Consider the following 21402-nt stretch of genomic DNA (forward strand, 5'->3'; position numbering starts at 1 on the left):
TCCCGGGATGGGAGGGGCCGTTCCCGGGATGGGAAGGGCGGTTCCCGGGGCGCTTCCCGGGATGGGAGGGGCCGTTCCCGGGATGGGAGGGGCGGTTCCCGGGGCTGTTCCCGGGGCCGTTCCCGGGATGGGAGGGGCGGTTCCCGGGGCCGTTCCCGATGGGAGGCAGTTCCCGGGATGGGAGGGGCCGTTCCCGGGATGGGAGGGGCCGTTCCCGGGGCTGTTCCCGGGGCGATTCCCGGGCTGTACCATGTACGGGGTGTGTGTGGGGGGTGTAACTGGTACGGCCAATGGATCGCGGGCTCGCTCCGCGCACGCGCAGGCACGGTGCCTCGGCCTCGCGGCGGAGCGGCGCGTGCGCAGTGTGTCGGCCCGGCGCGGCGCGGGCAGCACTTCCGCCCTCGCCCTGCCCGGCGCGGCTCGGGCGCGTTCGCGACAGCCGCAAAGCGCGCGCGGCGGGGCCGGGCCGGGCCGGGCGCGTTCGCGCAGCCGCAAGCGCGCGCGGCAGGCCGGGCCGGGCCGGCGCGTTCGCGACAGCCGCAAGCGCGTGGCGGGGCCGGGCCGGGCCGGGCGCGTTCGCGACAGCCGCAAAGCGCGCGCGGCGGGGCCGGTGCGGGGCGATGAGGCCGCAGCAGGCGCCGGTGGCGGGCAAGGTGTTCATCCAGCGCGACTACAGCGGCGGCACGCGCTGCCAGTTCCAGAGCAAGTTCCCGGCAGAGCTGGAGAACAGGGTGAGGCGGGCGCGCCGGGGCTCGGCCCGCGGGGCCGGACGGGGCCGGGCCGGGCCGGGCTGGCCGGGCGGGCGCCCCGCGGGGGTTGGCGGGTGTCCCGCCCGGCCCGGGGCCGGTCCCGCGGGGTCCCCGCGCGCGGAGCGGTGGCCCCTGCACAGACCCGCAGCGGAGGCCGCGCGGGGCGGGAGCGGGCGGGGTCCCGGGCGGGGTCCCGGTCCCCGGAAGGCGCCGGGTGCCTGCGCCAACACGGCCGGCTCTGCCCCCGGGCGTTCCCGGCCCGTGGAATCTCGCCCTTCCTGCTGGGCGCGCTGCGAGGCCGCTCAGGCGCTGCCCCGAGTGCTCTGGCTTTGCTCGGTGCTGCCAGGAGCGAGATCCTCAGCTGGCAGCAAAACAAACGCTCCTCGCTGCCCCCTTCTCTTCCTGTCGCTCCGCTTTGTCCTTGCCCTCGTTCCTTCGTTGTGATTGTTGGGGTGTTGTGGTTTTTGGGGGGGTGTTGTGGTTTTTGGGGGGTGTTATCGTTTTGGGGGCTGCTGTGGTTTTTGGGGGGGGTGTTTGGCCAGCTCTGCAGCAGCCCCGTGGGCACCAGGAGTGTCCAGGCGCTGCCCATCTGCCCGTCCCTGCTGGCTGTGAGCTCAGGACGGCTGAGGGTGCTCTCTGTGTGTCCATTGTGCTGCAATCCAGCCCGGCCCGAGCACAGGAGCTGCACCCTGGCACTGGGTGTCCTTCAGGCTGGGGCTCTGAGCTCAGGGCAGCTCTCCAGGAGAGGAGGGGATGTCTGAGGGAGGCTGTGACAGCCCCTCTCGTTCTCCTGCAGATCGACAGGCAGCAGTTTGAGGAGACGGTGCGGACACTGAACAACCTCTATGCAGAAGCTGAAAAACTCGGGGGCCAGTCCTACCTGGAGGGGTGCCTGGCCTGCCTGACCGCCTACACCATCTTCCTGTGCATGGAGACACACTATGAGAAGGTGTGTGTTTGCCTCCCCTGCAGGCAAGGACGTGGGCTGGGGGTTCCTGGGACCTGCAGTGCTGAGGGACACATTCCTTGGGGAGGTGCCTCCGTTCGGGTCCCCTTTGGGGTGTCCCTGGGGTGTCCCTGGGTCCTGCAGGGATTTGCTGTCACCCCAGCTGTGTGCTGGGGCTCTGACCTGTGACTCAGGGAGCCTGGGGAAGGAGCTGTGAGTGCTGTGCTGTTCTGTTGGCAGGTCCTAAAGAAAATTGCCAAATTCATCCAGGAACAGAACGAGAAGATCTACGCTCCCCAGGGCCTCCTGCTGACAGACCCCATCGAAAGAGGGCTCAGAGTTGTATCCTTTTGTGGCTCCTGCCGCTGTGTCCTGGCTCGTGCTCCCTGCTGGTCTCAGTGTGGCCCCTCTGTGCAGGCACAGCAGGCCCTGGGGGTGGTTGTGGTGCTCTCTGTTGTGTCCTGGTCTCTGCTCAGGGTTTGGTGCATTAAGGTTTGGCAGATGGAAAGGCAGTGAAAGCGTGGTGGAGCCCAACCTGACAGGGCATCTCACGTGGGCTGTTCCCTTTGCTTGGGAGCTCTGAGACCCCTTAAAACAGCAGGAGTGAAGCAGAGCTCAAAAGTCCCACCACCCTCATGTTTTCCTGCCTTTTTTTCTGGTTTTGCTTTCATAATCTCTTTATGGTGTGTTTCCCTGACAGCCTTTCTGTGCAGATTGAAATCACCATTTATGAAGACAGAGGTTTGACCAGTGGAAGATAAAACTGTGGAGTCTCAGGTACCTGTTAGCTCGGTCCCAGATCAGTTCCAGCCTCCTCCTGAATGACAAACCTCAGCTGTGCTTTGCCCCTCTGACTCTGTGACACCTCTTTTGCAGACCACAGCTGTACCGAGGGTCCCCTACCTCCTCCTCTAGAGCATCATTCCTCTCTCTGCTGCCAGATCCACAGTGCCATCTACTACAAGGACTAACTTCCTCAGACTGCTCCCCAGGGGTGCCCTAGCTGCTCAGCATCCACTTTACAGCAGATTTGGAAGCAATGAAATCACTTCTTAGTTTTGGTTTGGCTTTGGGATGTATTTTTTTTTTTCCCCTGAAGAGAAAGCAGAAGTGGTAAAGCTGCTTTGTCCCCTGAAAGGAACCTCAGCCCAGCAGAGATTCAGCTTTAGTCCCATGGGTGCAGTGCTGCTCCTCCCTGGCCCTCACAGCCTCCTGTCCTTCAGGGGCTCTGCACAGCTCGGGCTCAGGGCTGGAATTCCCTCCAGTCAGTGCTGGGCTGAGGGCATGCACAGGGCCTCTTCCTGCCCAGGAGTGACCCAAGGCAGTGCCTCCTGGGGGAGACAGAGGGCAAAGTGCTCCCTGTGTGGGTGTTTCGGTTGTCCCTGTGAGGGGAGGGGTGGCAGGACCTGCACCCTGGTGGTCTCTGTGCTCCCCAGGAGGGGCTGGGAACAACGGGCACAGTAAGGTGGATGCTGAGCCAATAAACATAACAACTCCCCCCCCACTCTGATTAATAATATTGAAGTGTACAACTGTTTTCTTTCTGGGTTTATTATCCATAATTTGTAGGAGAACATGGCTTTGACGAGCTGTTAGGTGTCGTGTGAGGTGGTCTCAGTGCCGGTGCTGCAGGAGCAGAGCTGTGCATTCCTTGGCAGCCTCGTGCATGGACATTGCTCAGCACTATGGAGGGCCCACAGTCCCAGCTCCCTTAATCCTTTCCCTTCCATCCTTTTCCCTGATGAAAGCCTGGGTTTGGGTGCCGGGTGTCAGTGTGCAGTTGTAGAAGGAACTCGGGAGTTCAGAAGAGACAACTGAGCAGGGGCCCAGGTGCTGGTTTGGTGGTGCTGCAGGTGCTAATACTGGATCTGGAACTCCAGGCTCATTCCTCAGCCACTGTGGGGTTTTGTTCGAGATTTGTTTAATATTTTCATTGTATAAAAAACTTGTTTTTTCTAAACTGTGTAACAGTGTTTGCCTTTCACAGCTGTTGCAATATTGGCAGAAGTACTGATCAGTAAACCTTTTCTTAAGCCGAGTGTGGGTGTGTGTGGCGGTGCCGGGGGTGGGCGCGGGGCGGGGGTCGCGGCTGTTCCCGAGGAGCCCCCCCGGAACGGTTCGGGCCCGGAACGTGGGGACAGGGGCAGCGGGGCCGGGGGGAGGAACGGGGGGGTGTCAGCCCGACCGGGAGCCGCGGGCTGGATCTGGCTCCTGATTGGCTGAGGGGGCTGCCGCGGGCTGGATCTGGCTCCTGATTGGCTGACGGGTCTGCGGCGCGGGCGGGGCCGCCGTGAGGGCGGCGATGGCGGCGGCGATGGCGGCGCCCGGGGGGGACGGGCCCGGCGCGGACTCGGACGGCGGCAGCAGCGGCGAGGAGCTGGTGCTCACCCCGGCGCAGCTGATCCGCAGCCTGGAGCAGGTGCCGCGCGCTGGGGAGCGGGGGGTGCCGGGCGCCGCGGGGCCGGGCCGTGTGCGGGCGGTTGTGCTCTCCCGGGGGCGCGGGGCGCGGCGCTCCCCGCTCGCACTGGCAGCCTGCCCTTCTTTCAGGCCTGGCTCAACGAGAAGTTCGCTCCGGAGCTGCTGGAGAGCAGACCCGAGATCGTCGAGTGTGTCGTGGAGCAGCTGGACCACATGGTGGGTTGTGCAGGGCTCGGGTGGCACAGGGGCGGCTGAGCTGGCAGACACTGCCCTGGCTGTCTCTGGGAGCTGTTTGCTCTCCTATCTCTGGGACAAAGGCTCTCTGAGCACCCTCTGAGCTTGCCTCGGGGAGGGGCTGAGGGGTACAAGGACACGGTGCTTTGGGTCACCGAGGGCAGCCACAGTCTGATTCCCTGGGTTGTGTGTACAAAATCTGTCTTGCTCTGTGTTTCTTGCTGTTTGACCCTTTGGCCATCTGATGCCTGTTCACTTTTCCCTGCAGGAAGCAAACCTGAAGCGGGCGAAGAGAGGAGACCTGAAGGTGAGCGTGCACCGCATGGAGATCGAGAGGATCCGCTTCGTGCTCAGCAGCTACCTGAGGTGCCGGCTGGTGAAGGTAACGCTGGCTCTGCAGCCCAGAGGGGAGAAAGGGGCACTGCTCAGAAGGAGGGATTCTTACCCATGCAAGGCCTCCTCCCTCAGCAAGGCACTGTGTTCTCTGCCTGTTCTTGGGAGTGCAGCCCAAAGGAGTGCATTCCTTGGACACTTTCCCCTGTGGTGCTGAGGGGACATCACAGTAGTGTTGGTCACGACGCTGTGAGTGTTGTTTCCTTCACCTTCAGCCCGGACTGGCACAGTTGAGTGCTGGCCCATTCTTCCTGAGCCCTGCCATTGCACATGTGGTTGCACAGCCTGGCTGGTGTCACAGTTCGTCCAGGAGCAGGGGTTTGGGCTGGCCTGGGGTGCTCGTACAGCTGCTGCAGGGGAACCCAATGGAGAGTGGGATTTGGGCACTGAGCTCCTGGGAGAGGTCTGTATCATTCTTTTGGGTTTTGTTCCAATATCAGATAGAGAAGTTTTTCCCCCACATCCTGGAGAAGGAGAAGTCTCGAGCTGAAGGGGAGCCCTCCATCCTGTCACCAGAGGAGTTTGCTTTTGCTAAAGAGTAAGCAGGTTTTCGATGTGTCTTCCTCCCTTTTTTGTAGATTTCAGAACTCACCTGTGTGTTATGCTGAACAGTTCTTGAGACTGAGAACTTTAGACAGGTCTGAAGGATCAGTGTGTTTTACCAGGAGGTTTTCCTTATGGGCAGGAAAAGAGAGTTGAAACAAAATAACCCAGAGTCAGTTACCAGGGTAAGCCAGGGGCCTGTCTCTGGCTGTGCCTGTGGGACCAGGAGCTGTTGCTGTTGTGCAGCTTTGTGTTCCATTCAACCAGTCAGTGCTCCGATGGTTTGTTCCAGGTACATGGCGAACACAGAGGCTTACCTGAAAGACGTGGCCCTAAAACACATGCCACCCAACCTGCAGAAAGTGTCTCTCCTAAAGTCAGGTGAGTCCATCCCGGTTAAGCTGAAAACTGTGGCACCAGGGCAAAGTGTGGGAGCGCAGAATGTGAGGGCTTGTCCTCCAGCTGCTGCTCAGGAGGGGCAAAGATGGTGTGCTGACAGGGTTGTAACAGCTCCGTGCTGCTGCCGGAGGGTCCCCTGTCCCCTGCTCTGCAGTCCTGCCTTGCCCTGAGCAGAGCATGGGGTTCCTTTTGCTGTGCCCTGCTCTGCAGTCCTGCCTTGCCCTGAGCAGGGCACACGAGTGCTCAGGGATGTCTGGGGTTCCTTTGCTGTGCTGCAGAGGAACAGCAGCGGGGGCTGAGCCTGTGCTCTCACTCATTGTGTGCAGTTCCGAAGCCCAACCTGGACTCCTTTGTGTTCCTGCGGGTGCTGGAGCGGCAGGAGAACATCCTGGTGGAGCCCGAGACGGATGAGCAGAGGTGGGTGGGCTCGTCCCCGCGCGGGTGGGTGTCGCGGTGGGCGTGGGCTGCAGCTGAGGTGCCCCTGTGCCCGCAGGGAGTATGCCATCGACCTGGAGGAGGGCTCGCAGCACCTGATCCGCTACAGGACCGTGGCCCCGCTGGTGGCCTCGGGAGCCGTGCAGCTCATCTGAGGGGGAGCGGTAAGTACGGGGCAGGGGGAGCAGCCACCACGACCCCTACACACACACACACACAGCCTGGGGACCCCCGGAGCTCCCTGTGGGGCTGCCCAGGCCAGGTCCCCTCTAGGGGAAGCCAGGGTGCCCTGTGGCACCTCAGCACCCGTCAGGGGTGTGGGCAGGCAGGGGCTCGTGTTGGCCGGGGCAGGGTCCTCTCTGCGTGGTCTATGTGAGGGGTGTCTGGGGAGCACATTCTCCTGCCAGGCAGGGGGTGACATAGGGCATCTTGTAGTGTGAGTGGCTTTGCATGTGTGGTTTATAGTGTGCCTAATTAATCCATTTAGGTAAAGGAGATTCTTTCAAGGATAGACGTTAAGAGGAGGCAGGGTTTAATCCTGAGGAATCAGTAGCACATTCCCCTGCACAGTCCCCCAGGAAGGGCTGTGGATTGTGCCCTGCCCGTATTTACAGCCAGACAGCTTCACAGAGGTGACTGGAGCTCCCAGCCAAAGTCCTGGTTAATCTGCTGCTGCGGAAGCGTGCGCCAGGGATCTGCCTGAGCAGTGTCTGGGTGGCACGTCTGGCCGCTTTCTCCTTGGCCCTGTTCAGTCTGAGTGAACACTGGCCCAGCCAGCCTGTGCTTGCCACCACGCTGCGCCTCACGTGGCTGCCGCACTGCGAGCGTGCGTGGCACTGTCCTCCTCCAGCAGCTCAACCTCAGCTGACCTGGTGGTGTGCAGAGTGCCTGTGGTGCAGCTCCTCTCTGCAGCCTGGCAGCTGGCACACAGCAGTGTCCTCACGGGCTGGGCAGGAGCAGACGTGGCTGGGAGGCTGAGATCGCTCAGCCTCCAAGTGAGAGTCATTTGTGGCACACCTCAAAATGTTGCTGCCTGCTTTTGTGTCCTTCCATGACTAAATACCGGGACACCTCTGGAACTGCTAACACTGCACCTCTGTTCTGGCTGTGCTGGGGGAAGGATGTGTGTCCACAACTTTGAGAAAGTGATGTTTTTTGGCTTGTACTTTTAGGTGGAGAAGACACAGCAGTGCATCCACCTTAATCTGTGCCCCAGGGAGAGACTGGGCAGCTTTCCTAGGGCCTGCTGTAAAACCTGGGCTCAAATATGTTCCCTGCTGCCCCTGGTGAGGTGGCTTCGGTTTGCTGAGTGATTAGCTCTGAATGCAAAGTAGGAAGATGGTGAAAGAGGTCACAGGGAGGGCACTGATGGTGAGCTGTGATTTCCCTACCTGAGCCGGATTTGCTCTCCCAGGGTCCAGAAAAAGGTGGGGCAAATGGTTCCATTGCTAGGAAGACACTTTCAGGTGTTTTGCTGACAGGCTGGGGCTGAACAGGTTTCTGCCAGTTGAGCACTGGGTTCACCCTCACTTTGGTCATGCCATGAGTGGTGTCTTGCCTTGTACTGCAGACATTCAGACACGGTGGTGATGAAAAGCCATGTAGAAATACTGATAGGTCGGTCAGTTGTGTCGTGAGCTGATGAAAATCTGTGCTGTCAGCAGGAACGATCAGGGCTGCTTAGCATAAATGGCTAGACAGCTCTGGGGAGATTAGCAGGGAGTGCAGGGCAGGGGTGATCTGATTTAGGTGACAGTCTTTAGTGTCAAGGAGTCACATGTGAGCTGAACAGTGAAGGTGATTTTGAATATGAATGTCAGGGACACCACAGCGCTCGGATGTGAGCAAATTTCTTTCTCAGTGCACACAACCAGGATAAGAAGCTCCTGAGGATGAACCCAGGGTCTGGGGATTTTTCTGTGCTTAAACACCCTGGAAATAGCTGTCTTTGGACAAGCACCTGAAAAGGGATGTACAAAACCATTCTGAGCTTCCCCCACTGAATACAAGGCCAGAGGAACGTGCTCCTCTTCCTCCCGGAGCTTCCTGCAGGTGCTGGTAGTTCTGTAAACATTTGTCTTCCAAGAGCACTGGCCTTTCTCTGGCCCCAGGAGCCCTTCCAGTGCCGTTCCCCCGCCGGTCCCCCCGGGCCCGGTGCTGGTGCCCCCGGGGGTCTCCCCGTTCCGTGCCCGCTGCGGGGCGTGGCGGGGGCGTGGCCGGGGGCGTGGCGGCGGCGCTGATTGGCCGGGGCGGGGTGTCCGGGCGCGGGCGCTCCCACGGCCCCATTGATGCGGAGCCGCCGCGGCGGGAGCGGAGCGGAGCGCGGGACGGGATGAGCTGCGGCGAGTGAGCGGGGCCGGGGCGGGCGGGGCCGGGGGGCTCGCCGGGGCTGGCGGCCGGGGCCTGACCCCCTCTTCGCCTCTAGGCTTTTCCAGGTGTGCAGCAGGCGGGCTGTCGCTCCCCCAGCCATGCCCGTGGACCTGGCCGTGCGGCTCTGCCTGAGCCACTCGCCCCCCATCCGCAAGCTGCTGAACTCCTACGAGGAGCTGCGGGGCAACCGAGGCCGCAAACCCCTCCGATCCTGTCTCAACCAGAAGCTGAGCGCAGAACCCGAGCCCGAGCGGCGAGACAGCACCAAGAGCTCCAAGGGCCAGAAGAAGAAGCGAGTCGTGTTCGCTGATATGAAGGGGCTCTCGCTGACCGCCGTCCGCTTCTTCTCAAGGATTGAGGAGGACCTTTGTGACCTGCAGCACGCCCTGTCAGACCTCGCCTCCTTCCGCCCTAGGCTGTGGGACTCACGCCCAGAAGCGTGCAGGTATGTGCTGGACTTCCCACAGCCCTCAGCGGACTACACGGCTTTCCGCAGCAACCTGCACAGGAACCTCGTCTGCCTGGAGAGCTGTGTGATCCAGGACCGCGTTCTGTCGGGGACAGTGAAGGTCAGAAACATTGCCTACGAGAAGAAGGTGGCAGTCCGCATCACCTTCGATGGCTGGAAGAGCTTGCGGGACGTCCCCTGCCAGTACATGCACAGCACGTACGGCTCAGCTGACACAGACATCTTCTCCTTTGAGCTCACCCTGCCCAAGCCAGCCAGCGGCCGCAGGGCCACAGAGTTCTGCATCTCCTTCCAGTGTGGACAGAAGACCCACTGGGACAACAATCACGGGAAGAACTACAAGATCTGCCATGTGGGCGGATCCTCCCGTGCCGTGAAGGGGGCCTGGGAGCATCTTGGCACCTCTGGGGCTGCTGCCCTGGTCCTGTCTCGCTTGCAGACCTGGCGGTGTTCAGAGACCCAGGCTCCTTACTGGTAGGAGGGCGGTGTGTGAAGGCACGTAGGTCCCCTCCATGTCCCAGACATGGCACAAGAGTCTCGGGGAAAGGTCAGCTGCAGAAGATGCTGCTCACAGTTCTGTTAGCTCCTCCACAGCTCTATGAGCAGCTGCTGGTCTCTGCAGAAGCTTCTTCACTCCTGGCTCCTGCCACAGAGGCTGGAAGCTGCTACTTGGAGCGACTCCTGTAGGTTCTTGAGGCAGTGCAAGTGACAAGGAACGGGCTGTGGGCTGGAGCCCGCGGCCGTGCCTGAGCCACCGGGGGGCTGCGGGGGCTGGTGCTGCCCAAGTGCCTTGTGCAGAGGGGGCTGCTGGGGAGGGGGTGGGCTCATGCTCCGGCGTCCTGAGAAGGGCTTAGTGCAGGGTCACCGGGCGTCCAGTCATTGGTGCTGTAACGGGGAGTTTTAATAAAGTGATGGTGCCTCGCGACTCCTGCCTCTGCCTCCTGCTCTTCATCCTCCCCCTGCTCTTCATCCTCTTCCTGCTCCTCATCCCCCTGCTCCTCATCCTCCTCCTGCTCTTCATCCCCCTCCTCCTCTTCATCCCCCTCCTGCTCTTCATCCTCCTCCTCCTCTTCATCCCCCTCCTGCTCCTCATCCTCCTCCTGCTCTTCATCCCCCTCCTGCTCCTCATCCTCCTGCTCTTCATTCTCCTCCTCCTCCTCCTCCTGCTCTTCATCCTCTTCCTCCTCCTCCTCCCGCCCCCCCACGGGGCGGGACCGAGCGGGCTGGCGCCCCCTGCCGGCTGCGAGGGCAGCGGGCCGACCCTGCGGGCGCGGCCCCGCGGGCGGCGCGCTGACGTCACGCCGGGCGCGCGGCGCGGGTGCGCGCACGGCACGTGGCGGGGCGGAGCGGGGCCCGGCGGCGGCGGCGGCGGCAGGTGAGGGTGAGGGAGAGGGAGATGAGGGTGAGAGAGAGTGAGAGGTGGGTGAGGGAGGGGGAGAGGGAGGGAGTGACCGACCGACCCACCGGCCGGGGCGGCCCCCGCGCCCCGCCCCGCCCCGCCCGGGGCGGCCGGCTGGGGCCCGGCCCGGCCGCGCACCGTTATCTCCGGGAACGCGGCCTCCCCGGCCTGGCCCTGCCGCCCCCGGCGCCGGAGGTGGCCGGAGGGCCGAGCCCCGGCCCTGCCGGGATGGCGGAGCCGAGCCCGGTGCTCCGGGCGGGCGCTGCCGCCGCTGTGCGGGCTCCGCTGCGGCCCCGAGGCGGCGGTGCGGGCCCCGGGCCCGGCGGGCGCTGCCCCAGCCCCGGGCGGGGCGCACGGGCAGGGCCGCCCCGGCCCGGCGGTGACACGGTGCACGGCAGCGATAGCTGAGCCCTCGCAGGGCCTCGCCGCCGGCTCGGGGCCGGTCTGACCTGTTCGCCGGCTGAGTCCCGGCTCGGATGGGTGACGGCTCCGGCATAATGGGCAGCTGCACGCGCGGGTGACGAGCTGCCTCTCCCAGGACACGGTCTGCGCGCGTGTCTTTGAAGCACTCACCATATTCTTAGCGTTACTGGTAGAGCAGTGTGTAACCAGCAGCTGGAACACGCTGTAGAGGGGAGCAAGAGGATCTTCACAGAGTCTCCCCTGCCCCGTGTGCTTATCAGGTACCTGTTAAATCCCATCCTCAGGCTGACACTCCATAGCCAGGTGAAGGTGGTGTCCGGGGGGGAGTCTCCCCCGAGCAGACTTGACTGTTGACACAAGCCTTGGCCCTGTGCATGCACATCCTCCCCCAACAGGCCTGCGCTGCAGGGTGTGTGACCTTTTGACTGGTCCCCGTGCGCCAACAAATTCCTCTTTGGCTAATCATCATCAGTAATTCTCCCCCTGGGGTAACTTCCTGTCCTGAACTGTTTGTAAAGCTGCCCTGTGTGACTGAGGATGAGATGTACAGGAGCAGAGGAAGTGATGTCTTCCCAGGAATTTGGGTACCTGGCTTCCTCAGTGCTCTGGGATGCCCTGAAATGAGGGAGGTGATAAGATCTTTGTCACGAGGAAGGGCTCTCTGTCACTCCTTTCCTGTACTTGGGACCTGATTGCAGCGTCCTGTGCCTTAGGCATGGTTGTGGATGAGTCTGCTCCATCTGAGTCTGAGGTGTGCATGGTATGAAAACACAGGACAAGTGGCAGCAGGGGTGATTCCTGAGTCGGTGACAGTGCCAGGCGGTAGCTGGAGTACTGGTCCGAGTCTTGCTGTGTCTCAGGAGCTTCTCTGAGTGGTGTGACCTCACCCAAGCACTGCCTTCCAGGTTCCAGAGCCCACTGTCCCTGGCTTCCTGCCACCGTCTCTGCGCTGACACCTCTGCGAGCTGCTGACTTGTGTTGCTCTTCCTCCGCTGCTGCTGGTGGCATGCGAGTGCCTCGTCTGCCAAGAGGCCAGCTCGCTGTTTGAAGAGCTTTCCAGGGACACAGGCTCCGTTCGTGTCTGTGACAGCCCTCCAGCCCGAGTGGATGCCAGCGGCCTCCAGCACTAAACTCGTTCCAGGCGTCATGCGAGGACCTGCGCCGGCACCCTCGTGGGGAGAACAATAATAGCTCCAGCAAGTGCCAACTCCCTCCATCTCCTCCAATGCAGGCTCAGGGATGGACTCCACCTTGTCCCTCTGAAGAGACTCTGCATGCTCTCAGCAGCCAGGAGGGGATTCTGCTGCCAGCTTCTCCACGAGCTGCCCCGCCGCAGGACTCGCTCGGCAGCAGCCCGGGAGGGGCCCCGCGGTCGTGTCGCTGCCGTGCCCGCCGCGCGCCCATGGACGGACCGGTGCGCGTGTGCCCTCTGCTCTGAGCCCCTCGGCCCGCGCCGCCCCGGCTCGCCTGGGCTCCTGGCACATTCTTGGCTTGTTCTCCCAAGTGCTCTCCCTGATCCTGTTGCGTTCCCTGTCTCTCAGAGCCCCAGAAGGATGTGAACTTTGGAATGGGGTCTGTGAGCAGGCTGCGGACTCGGTGCATGTGTGAGACTGTTGCTGAGTAACAGGACTGGTTCTTCGCTGCAGACAGTCCTTCTGTCTGGCTGCAGGGCCCCAGCCTTGCCTGGGCCCTTCACCATGTTCCTCCTGCTCCCCTTTGACAGCCTGGTGGTTAATCTCTTGGGGATTTCCATAACTGTCCTCTTCACTCTGCTTCTGGTTTTCATCATCGTGCCAGCAATCTTTGGAGTCTCCTTTGGCATCCGCAAAGTTTACATGAAGACTTTATTAAAAATTTTTCAGGTAAGTCATGTTTTCAGAATTTCCTGTGTGTTTGCAGGGGTTTTGTCAGGCGTGGTCGTGCTCGGCAGGGCATCGTGAGTGACCAGGCTGTTGGTGTTATGGTGAGGCCAGATGACCCATTTGGCTCGTCTTGGCCAAATGTGGTTTACCAGACCTCTGTCTGTGGGCTGGTTTCTCCCTCTAATTAATCTAGTAAGTCTTCAAGTAAAGAAATAGGCTGGTGAGGCTGGGCAGTCAGCAGGGATGCAGCAGGGTCTGAGGGACAGCTTGGAGGGGTTCCTGTCCCAGATGGGGCAGAGAGCTGGTACACCTCGATGTGTGTGCCATGAGGAGGGACTGCAGCCAGCAGGTTGCTCCCCTCCAGGACATGTTTGGATGAAGCAAAAGCAGGAGGTAAGGCAGGACTTTTGTCCTGCAAGCCCTGAGTGGTCTGTGGCCAGAACCCAGAGCTCTCAACGTGCTTCTGTCCTGGAGTGTCGCCTGCTGAGCCATGTCTGGACCTGCCACCTCAGAGGACGACCAGCAGCCCTTGCCGACCCTCTTGGCACAGAGAGACCAAGTGGAATTTTCCAGCTTGGGGTCATGCTGTTCCCTTGCCTGCCTTTGGCGGTCTAATTTTATGGCTGTCTCTGAGCCAACACCTCTCCTTGAAGCAAGTCCCTGACCAGACCAGAATTTTTTATTTAAGAGTAGTAGGTAAAGCCTACAGCACCCTACCCTGGCAGCCCAGGGGAAAGGTAAAGGGTTACCCTGGGCTTGCTGGGGAGGTTTTAGGCTCTTAAATGTGGAGTTCATGCTGCTAAAGGCTTTATATGGTACAGCTACTGCTGTTTGAACAGGGCTGGTCATCCTCAGAGCAGGTTGTGATATAATTGTGTACTGGTTGGCTTGGGAAGACAGCCCTGGAGCTCACAGTGTTTGGCTCTTTAAACTCTGAGTCCTCCCAAAAGCCTGAGGTGTGAATGAGAAGACTCTGGTCTTCGTGAGAGGCTTTGCTAACACAGATGTCTGAAGACCTGACTTCAAATTTACTGACTGAAGCAGGGGGGAAAATAAGAAGTCTGGTTTATCTGAAATGGAAATTTTCACCTTGTTTTCTTTTTTTTTTTCCCCTTCAATTCAGGAACATTTACTCTCAATACCTATTTTGGTGTTTGAAACTTTTTCTGAAAAGAGTGGGAAGTGTATTTCAGCTTTTGTCAAAGAATCTTAGTGGTGGGATAGAGGAGCACATGCACAGCTGCTCCCAGAGTTGGTGGGAAATTTGCTCGTTAGGTTTGGTCATTCAGAATTGCGTGTTTGGGGGCCGTTATCTGCCCAAATGATTTTCCCAGCTCTCGAGGCCGGTGTTGGGAGCCCAGAGGGGCAGCAGTCCAGTCTGGCAATTGGTGGGACACAGCCCGAGCCACGGGGCCTGTCTGGCAGCGACACACCCGTGTTGGTGGGGAGGGAGGGCACCTGCCTGGTGCTGCCCAGGTGGGGGGCCGGGTTTGCTGCTGCTGCAGTCAGGATGGAGATGTGCTGGGCTTGCCATGAATGCCTTCTCCATAGGCTGCTCAGCTCCTGCGGGGTCAGAGCTCCTCTGCTGACCTCTCTTGGGATGGCAGTGTCTAGGCAATCTTCTGCAATCCTGCAGTTCCTGCTGCTGGCAGAGCGGCTGTGAGGTGAGCCAGGCGCTCCATGTGCAATTAGCATTCCCACATCGCTGCCTCCTGATCTGCTGCTGGCATGGGCTGAGAGCAGGATGCCAGGAGTTCCCAGCAGTTCCCCTCCTTCACAGATAAGCATGTTGTATACAAGTCCTCCCAGGCCTGTGTGATGCAAGGAGTGACGGGCTGCGAAGGTTTCTTGAAGGGCAGGCAGGAAGACTGCCCAGAAATCCAGCCTGCAGCTTGTGCTGGTGCCCTTGAAAAGTAGCTGAGAGAACAGGTAGTCCAGACATGGGATTTGGCAGCCAGCTGTCTGAGGGTGCTTGCTGCTGCTGTTTAGGGTGGATTGGTGAGCTGAGAAGCAGCAGCAGCCATCAGCTGAATTGGAGGGGAAAGGTTCCCATCCCATCAGGTTCCCATCAGCCTGGTGTTTTCAGCAGCAACCTGAAAACACAGTCTCTGCTTTGAGTCTGGAAGAAACAAGGTTGAAAAATAGCTCTGGTCCCCTGGCCAGCTTCCTACACCGTGGTGCAGACCACCCAGGCAGGATGCACAGCTCAGCCACAACCTGTGCAGTGGCAACCTCGTGCCAGGTGCAGCAGAGAGGTCATGGAAGCTGCAGAAAATCCTGCTGTGCCATCTCACACTGAGCACTCTCCCGCCCTCTGGCACTCCCTGTTTCCTGCTGGGGCTCTGCTCTGCAGGGTGGCACAGAGAGGTGTGCACATCACAGCTTTCCTGTGCCTGTGCTCATCACCTCCCTGTCAGTCCTCGTGTCCCATTGTGGGCAGATCTCAGCTGTAAAAATCTGCTTCCCAGCTGGTTTCTGCTTCCACCTCAGTTCAGCTGTGTTCATCACTCACTCTTGCAGCTCTGTGGGGAAGCTCCTGCTGTAGCCCTGTGTTCTCCCCTGAACTGTGTCTTTCCTGGAAGTGGACTGTGAAGCAGGGCAGTACAGCCTGGAGCTGCAGGCCTGTGAATCTTGGTTGTCTTGTCTGTCTTGCAGTGGGCCACACTGAGAATAGAGCGCGGTGCCAAGGAGAAGAACCATCCGCTGTACAAGCCCTATGTCAATGGTGAGACCCTGCCCTGCATGGGTGTGCAGGAAGTTCAGAATTCCTTTGGGAAGATGGGGTAGATGTGGTGCCTCTGAGCAGCTGAGGTCTACTGGGAAGCCTTTTCCGTGTAGACGGATTGGAGGGAGTTCTGGAGAGGTCCTTCTCGTGAGGAAGGGCAGGGAAGCACCCGGGGGTGCTTCATTTCTAGCTAGTGGGGAGTGCTGGTTTGTGCCTGTCTGGACTGGAGGGAGGGTGGGCGAGGAAGGGCCTGGCTCTTGGCTCTGTCTGGGCAGGCAGGTCACACTTTGCTCAGAACTGCCCATGGCACGTTGCAGGTATCATTGCAAAGGAGCCAACGTCACTGGAGGAGGAGATCAAGGAGATCCGCCGGAGTGGCAGCGGCAAAGCCCTGGACACCCCCGAGTTTGAGCTCTCAGACATCTTCTATTTCTGCCGCAAAGGCATCGAGACCATCATGGACGATGAGGTGACCAAGAGGTTCTCAGCTGAAGAGCTGGAGTCCTGGAACCTGCTCAGCAGGACCAACTACAACTTCCAGTATATCAGCCTGCGCCTCACTGTGCTCTGGGGACTCGGGGTGCTCATCCGCTACTGCTTCCTGCTGCCCCTCAGGTGGGTGCTGTGAGGGCTGCTCGTGCTGCAGCCAGTGCAGTTGGTGTCCAGCCTGTGGACCTGATCAACACCATCAGCAGAGACAGGTGCCTCAGGGAGCAGGGGCTGTGGCTGGTTTTGCTAGCGTGTGGCTTCCCTCTTTCTGCAGGATAGCCCTGGCATTTACTGGCATCAGCTTGTTGGTGACCGGTACCACAGTGGTGGGATATTTGCCAAATGGAAGGTGAGTTCATCTTCAAGGGAAGAGCAGATGGGGAGCACCCCCTGCAGTTTGAGACCTGATAATCCTGAAGTTTTCCTGCAAGGCCTGTCTGTCCTGCCACCTGCAGACACGGCCTCTCAGGATAGACACCCTCTAATGTTAAACAAAGGGCCTAGATGTGAACACTAAACCTGTGGCAGAGCGCTCAGCCCTGGTCTCTGAAAGGAGTAATAACAGAAGAGGGCAAAGGCCAAAGTTTGGTTCTTGTGGGAGGCCATAAGCTGACAGCAAAGCCCAGGACATGCTGCATTTCTGTGGCAGAGACGTGAAAGGCTCGGCTGGATCTGGGCCTGGGGCAGCTGGGCTGAGTGGCACCATTACAGGGGAGGTTGTAGGACTGGGTAGTGATGGTCTCTGTCCTGGGCTGCAGGTGTAAGGAGTTCCTGAGCAAACACGTCCACCTGATGTGTTACCGGATCTGCGTGCGTGCCCTCACAGCCATCATCACCTACCACGACCGGTAAGGCCCTGCCCAGCAGGCTGGCCCTGCCCAGCAGGCTGGCCCTGCCCAGGAGCTGCTCCAGGCCGGGCCTCGTGCAGGCCTCACTCCTCTCTCCTCACCCCCACCTTTGTTTTACCTTTAGAGAAAACAGACCCCGAAATGGAGGCATCTGCGTGGCCAATCACACCTCCCCCATCGATGTGATCATCCTGGCCAGCGATGGCTACTACGCCATGGTGAGGTCCCAGCTGTGCCTGCGTGGAGGGGCAGCAAGCGTGTGTGAGGCAGGGAGTGGGCAGCAAGAGTCCCTTGAGCATGCAGAGCTACTTTACCTGCATGGCATGGCAGGGCACTGTCAGACTGCTGTGCACAGCTTCCAAGCAAGCCTGGGCTGGGACTCGGAGCACCAGGGGTCTGTGGGCATGGCTTTGCAAGCAGAACTCTGGGCTTTGCTAGAAAGCACTTGGGGCTGGCTGTGTCTGTCCTTCCAGTCAGAGCCTGGGATTTTTCCTGTCAGCCTTTCCAGGGCAGGGTAGGAAGATGAATCTCAACTTGTCTGTGGAGCTGGGAGCTGCCTCGCCTGCCACGTGTGCCCAGGTCTTGTAACCTGTATCTCCTTGCGCTGTGCAGGTGGGTCAGATCCACGGCGGGCTCATGGGTGTGATCCAGAGGGCCATGGTGAAGGCTTGTCCCCACGTCTGGTTCGAGCGCTCCGAGGTCAAAGATCGTCACCTGGTGGCCAAAAGGTGTGACAGTCGGTGGCTGTGGGCTGGGCGAGGCTGCTCCCTTCCCTTGGATGAGGACACTGCCTGGCCTCGGGGGTGCTGGCAGACTGTGCCCCTGTTGTGGGCACTCCAGTAGTCCCTGGTGACTGCAGGTCCAGGACTGTGTGCTGTGTGGATTGCTAGTGAGAGCTACTGTCCCCTCTGCTAATTGGTGACACTCTTCTGTTTAGGCTCACAGAACATGTCCAGGACAAGAGCAAACTGCCCATTCTTATTTTTCCAGAAGGTGAGTGGGCAGCAAGGCCAGACAAGCATCTGGTGGAGAGGGCACCTTGGGACAGCACCACATCTCTGTTCCTTCCCTTCTTACACAGCCAAGGGCTTGAGACCCTTCACTGAGACAAAGGGACATTGTGTCCAGAGCATGGGGGTCAGATAAAGGATGACCCATCCTGGGCAGTCAGAGAACAGGGCTTGGACTGAGGCTTAGGGGGGAGTTCCTGTGGTCCAGCCCTCAAGCCTGTAGCTTAGACTTCTGAACGGACTTGCAGATGGAAGTTGAGAAGGCTGTGCTTGTCTCTTCCAGGAACGTGCATCAACAACACATCTGTGATGATGTTCAAAAAGGGGAGCTTTGAAATTGGAGCCACAGTTTACCCTGTAGCCATCAAGGTATGAGAAGGCAACATTCTTGGGGCACAAATAGCCCTCTGCCTTGGCAGCCCAGTCCATCCTGGTCTGAAAGCACAGGAAAGCTGAGGTTGCTCTGGGAGAGCTGGCCTGTAGCTGGACTTGGGTGGAAGTTGGAGCCTCAGGGAGGTTGCAACCACTGCCTGACTTTCATGAACTCTTCTGCTTCTGTAGTATGACCCACAGTTTGGAGATGCCTTTTGGAACAGCAGCAAATACGGGATGGTGACCTACCTCCTCAGGATGATGACCAGCTGGGCCATTGTCTGCAGTGTCTGGTACTTGCCCCCAATGACCAGGCAGGTAAGTGAGGTAACCTGGCCTATCTCTTCTCCTTCCTGTTTGGCCCCTGGCTCCTGCTGAACAGTTTTAATTTGCCACAGCCTGAAGAGGACGCAGTGCAGTTTGCCAATCGAGTGAAGTCAGCCATCGCCAGGCAGGGGGGCCTCGTGGATCTGCTCTGGTGAGTCCAGGCAGGCTTTTCTCTTCCTGGTGACAGTTCCCTGTTCCTGGGTTCTGGCATGTGCTTGTGGGCTGGAGAGCTCCATTTGTGTCTTGCATAGGGCAGAGCAGGCCTTGGAGGAATGTTGTTCTTAGCAGGGACTGAAGTCTTTGTTCCTTTGCTTTGGTGTTGGGCACCAGGGCTTCGTTCTGTGGCTGCAGCTTGCAGTGGGATGCCCTGGCTCTGACTCGTTTCTGCTCAGCAAGGTGTGTTCAGCTTGGGAAATTCCTTTCTCAGGCCCTGAGGTGTCGGAGCCTGGGAGGCAGAGGGGCTCTGCAGGCAGTCAGGGTCCTGCAGTGGTACCAGATCAGCTCGTGTTTCTGGCAGAGCTGCCATGCTGAGCACAGTGCTGGGCCGTGGGGCAGCTCCTGGCAGAACCCGGTGGGACAGTGACCCCCCTTGGGGACAGCTGGCCTGCAGTGTGACCTGCAGCGTGTGGTTCAGGGGCAGCTGCTGGAGCTCTGACCTGCCCTGAGCGGCCCCATCCGAAGACGGTGCCTTTCTGCAGCCCCCTGACACAACTCTCTCCCCAGGGATGGAGGACTGAAGAGGGAGAAGGTGAAAGACGCCTTCAAGGAGGAGCAACAGAAACTCTACAGCAAAATGATTGTAGGCAACCACGAAGACCGGAGCCGCTCCTGATCCCGCTGCCTCAGCACTGCCGAGGGCTGGCAGAGCCCTCTCCTCCCAGCCAGGGCTTGTCTGCAGCAACTCCCAACCTTTGGACTTGGGCCACTCCAGAGCTGCTGGGACTCACTCCTTCATCCTCTGGCTGTTCTCTCCCAGAGGCACTGTTATTGCCTGGAGTCTTTGGGCCCTGGGCAGCTCGTGGCAAAGATGCCTTCTCATTTCTGTTACAGTGAAGCCCCGTGCAGGGGTAGTATTAAAAGAAACTCTTCTGGTGTCGTGTGCTTCCATCTGGTGTATCCAGCCCCGGGGGAGGACTGGAATGATGTGCCTGTGTGTCAGTCACAAGTCTCCCACGGCACTGAAGCTGGTGAGCTGCGCTGAAATTGGCTGCCTTGACAACCAAGGGAGTCCTCATGAGCCTCTCACGTGTGTGGCATAAACCCCTTAGGAGCAGAATGTGGTCTCTCAGGCTATTTCCAGATCCTCTTCCAGGAGAAATCTTTTGTTTTGCCACTTTCCTGTCATAGCCTGACCCAGCGTGTTGCTTCTTCAGTGTCTGAGTAACAGCCTCTTTGCTGCTCCTGCTGCAGTGAGGATGATCTCCCTGGAAGCCTCCCTGGACCTGCAGGGTGCCAGATGTCACTGGTGGGGCTTGGTATATGCTCTGGTGGGAGCTTAGGGTGGGTAGGAGAGTGAGAATTCATGGCAGGGGCAGGAGCTCCCGTTTCAAAAGTCTCCTGAGGGAAAAGCGGGATTTGACCTTGTCATGCCCATGGATAATCTCAGCTTGTTGCAGGAAAGCTGAAATCTTGTGCTGAAGGTGGTGCCCCTTTCCCTTTCAGCTCTGCAAGTAAATTACTCAGTAAAACAACTTGCATTTGAGCAAGTCCCATGTATTTTCCAATTTTACTTAAGTTCCTACAAACCTTAGTACTTTCACTGGGTTCTCTGCCTGCTCTTACAAGCAAAAGCTGTTTCACCACCTGCTGAAGCCTGCTTGCATTTTCTAGCACCCTGGAGAAGGCAATTACCTAAGTGCCTCTGTACCTCAAGTGTTGTTTGTGGGGGAGGGCATCTGCTCCCCTAGGAGAGGACAGCTGTCCCAAGTGACCTTAAACTGGAATTTCCCTGCGCATTTTTTTTCCCATTTGCCTGATGGAACTTTGCTGCCCTGGCTCCAAGGCTTGCAAAGCTCTTCCCTTGCTTGGAGGCCATTTGGACGAAGACCCCCCCAGAGTCCTGTGGTCTGGCCAGCTCTGGAGGGAGCTCCAGTCCTGGAGAGCCGTGGGGTGCCCAGGCAGGGCCGTGCTCACCTGGAGCTGTGGATGCCCCTTCCCCACGTGCCAAGCTGAGGCTGGGGACGCAGCCTGGGCTGGGGGTGTGGACAGTGCTGCCTGCCTGTCCCCACTGTCCAGGCAGGGTCTCTGGGCTCTTTGGGCATTGCCTTCAGGCCGCTGTGATGGTTTTGATGCAGATGCCACTGCACGCTGTGGGCAGGGGCTCTACCCGGGGCAGGCCTCCCACACCCCCACTGTGACCTGCAGCACCTGTACCCAGCTGCGGGTGCCCTCGAGTCTCCTGCCCACGGCTGGGTGCCCTGTCCCTGAGGCCGAGGGGATGTGCAGAGCCCTCCCCAGCTCTGCAGGACCTCCAGCCTGCTCGCCGTGCTCAGGGACCGTCCCCAGCAGCACTCAGGACGCTCTGCAGCAGGCAGGGAGCTGGCTGGACAGGTTAGGAGGCACACATCCATCTTCCCTCGGCTCTCCCACCCCATGCCCCCAGTCAATATGTCTCTCTCCGATGAGAAAGTTAATAAATTTAGCTCTAGATTAAAAGTATCGATCATTTCATTTGTAAGCGATAAATAACCGGGGGGGGAGCTCTGGGCGGCCGGCAGGGCAGGGGCTGCTGGCTCGGGCTGCAGCCGCCACGCACCCCGCGGGGGCCCGGGGCTCTCATATGCATTCTGCCCGGATGCTGGCATTGATTTGCTATTAGTCTCCATGCACCACCCAGTAGCACATCATTCCCAGAGCCGCTATTAATGGCCTTTTGATAAATAATCACTTGTAAGTCAATAAATTTTTATTAAACAGTGTGGCGCTTTGATTTATGAAAATCCGACAGGGTTTGTCTGGGAGAAAAGGGATGCGGAATTGAAGCGGAGCTGC

General features: G+C 59.4%; 4 protein-coding genes across 4 annotated transcripts; all 4 read left to right on the plus strand.

The window, feature by feature from the left end:
* Nucleotides 1-568: 568 nt before the first annotated feature.
* GOLGA7 (golgin A7) lies at nt 569-3733 on the plus strand. Its single transcript, XM_050325860.1, has 5 exons — nt 569-731; nt 1546-1698; nt 1936-2037; nt 2409-2472; nt 2572-3733. Exons 1-4 carry the CDS (start codon nt 621-623, stop codon nt 2454-2456), a joined length of 414 nt encoding a protein of 137 aa, XP_050181817.1. The 5' UTR covers nt 569-620; the 3' UTR covers nt 2457-2472; nt 2572-3733.
* A 248-nt stretch (nt 3734-3981) lies between these two features.
* GINS4 (GINS complex subunit 4) lies at nt 3982-6281 on the plus strand. Its single transcript, XM_050325859.1, has 7 exons — nt 3982-4114; nt 4243-4329; nt 4616-4729; nt 5181-5278; nt 5576-5664; nt 6009-6099; nt 6176-6281. The coding sequence occupies exons 1-7, from the start codon at nt 3998-4000 to the stop codon at nt 6270-6272; spliced, it is 693 nt and encodes a 230-aa protein (XP_050181816.1). The 5' UTR covers nt 3982-3997; the 3' UTR covers nt 6273-6281.
* A 2304-nt stretch (nt 6282-8585) lies between these two features.
* Nucleotides 8586-9757, plus strand: LOC126645448 (protein phosphatase 1 regulatory subunit 3C-B-like). Its single transcript, XM_050325858.1, has one exon. It carries the CDS (start codon nt 8586-8588, stop codon nt 9432-9434), a length of 849 nt encoding a protein of 282 aa, XP_050181815.1. The 3' UTR covers nt 9435-9757.
* Nucleotides 9758-11683: 1926 nt separating this feature from the next.
* Nucleotides 11684-19505, plus strand: GPAT4 (glycerol-3-phosphate acyltransferase 4). The gene is made up of 12 exons (XM_050325822.1): nt 11684-12640; nt 15296-15365; nt 15683-15980; nt 16129-16203; nt 16613-16702; nt 16827-16920; nt 17315-17430; nt 17640-17695; nt 17996-18081; nt 18274-18402; nt 18483-18562; nt 19135-19505. Exons 1-12 carry the CDS (start codon nt 12476-12478, stop codon nt 19241-19243), a joined length of 1368 nt encoding a protein of 455 aa, XP_050181779.1. The 5' UTR covers nt 11684-12475; the 3' UTR covers nt 19244-19505.
* Nucleotides 19506-21402: the final 1897 nt, after the last annotated feature.

The sequence above is a fragment of the Myiozetetes cayanensis genome, unplaced genomic scaffold (genome assembly GCF_022539395.1).
Source record: "Myiozetetes cayanensis isolate MyiCay16 unplaced genomic scaffold, myiCay2020 scf30, whole genome shotgun sequence".
NCBI lineage: Eukaryota > Metazoa > Chordata > Aves > Passeriformes > Tyrannidae > Myiozetetes > Myiozetetes cayanensis.

What these genes read in the sequence shown, in the direction of transcription:
- GOLGA7 (XM_050325860.1), top strand. Translation starts at nt 621, where the DNA reads ATGAGGCCGCAGCAGGCGCCGGTGGCGGGCAAGGTGTTCATCCAGCGC. An exon ending in CGGCAGAGCTGGAGAACAGG is followed by an intron (nt 732 to 1,545) that starts GTGAGGCGGGCG and finishes GTTCTCCTGCAG; the next exon opens with ATCGACAGGCAGCAGTTTGA. An exon ending in TGGAGACACACTATGAGAAG is followed by an intron (nt 1,699 to 1,935) that starts GTGTGTGTTTGC and finishes TTCTGTTGGCAG; the next exon opens with GTCCTAAAGAAAATTGCCAA.
- GINS4 (XM_050325859.1), top strand. Translation starts at nt 3,998, where the DNA reads ATGGCGGCGGCGATGGCGGCGCCCGGGGGGGACGGGCCCGGCGCGGAC. An exon ending in TGATCCGCAGCCTGGAGCAG is followed by an intron (nt 4,115 to 4,242) that starts GTGCCGCGCGCT and finishes CCCTTCTTTCAG; the next exon opens with GCCTGGCTCAACGAGAAGTT. An exon ending in CCCGAGACGGATGAGCAGAG is followed by an intron (nt 6,100 to 6,175) that starts GTGGGTGGGCTC and finishes CTGTGCCCGCAG; the next exon opens with GGAGTATGCCATCGACCTGG.
- LOC126645448 (XM_050325858.1), top strand. Translation starts at nt 8,586, where the DNA reads ATGCCCGTGGACCTGGCCGTGCGGCTCTGCCTGAGCCACTCGCCCCCC.
- GPAT4 (XM_050325822.1), top strand. Translation starts at nt 12,476, where the DNA reads ATGTTCCTCCTGCTCCCCTTTGACAGCCTGGTGGTTAATCTCTTGGGG. An exon ending in GTACAAGCCCTATGTCAATG is followed by an intron (nt 15,366 to 15,682) that starts GTGAGACCCTGC and finishes GGCACGTTGCAG; the next exon opens with GTATCATTGCAAAGGAGCCA. An exon ending in TTTACCCTGTAGCCATCAAG is followed by an intron (nt 18,082 to 18,273) that starts GTATGAGAAGGC and finishes CTGCTTCTGTAG; the next exon opens with TATGACCCACAGTTTGGAGA.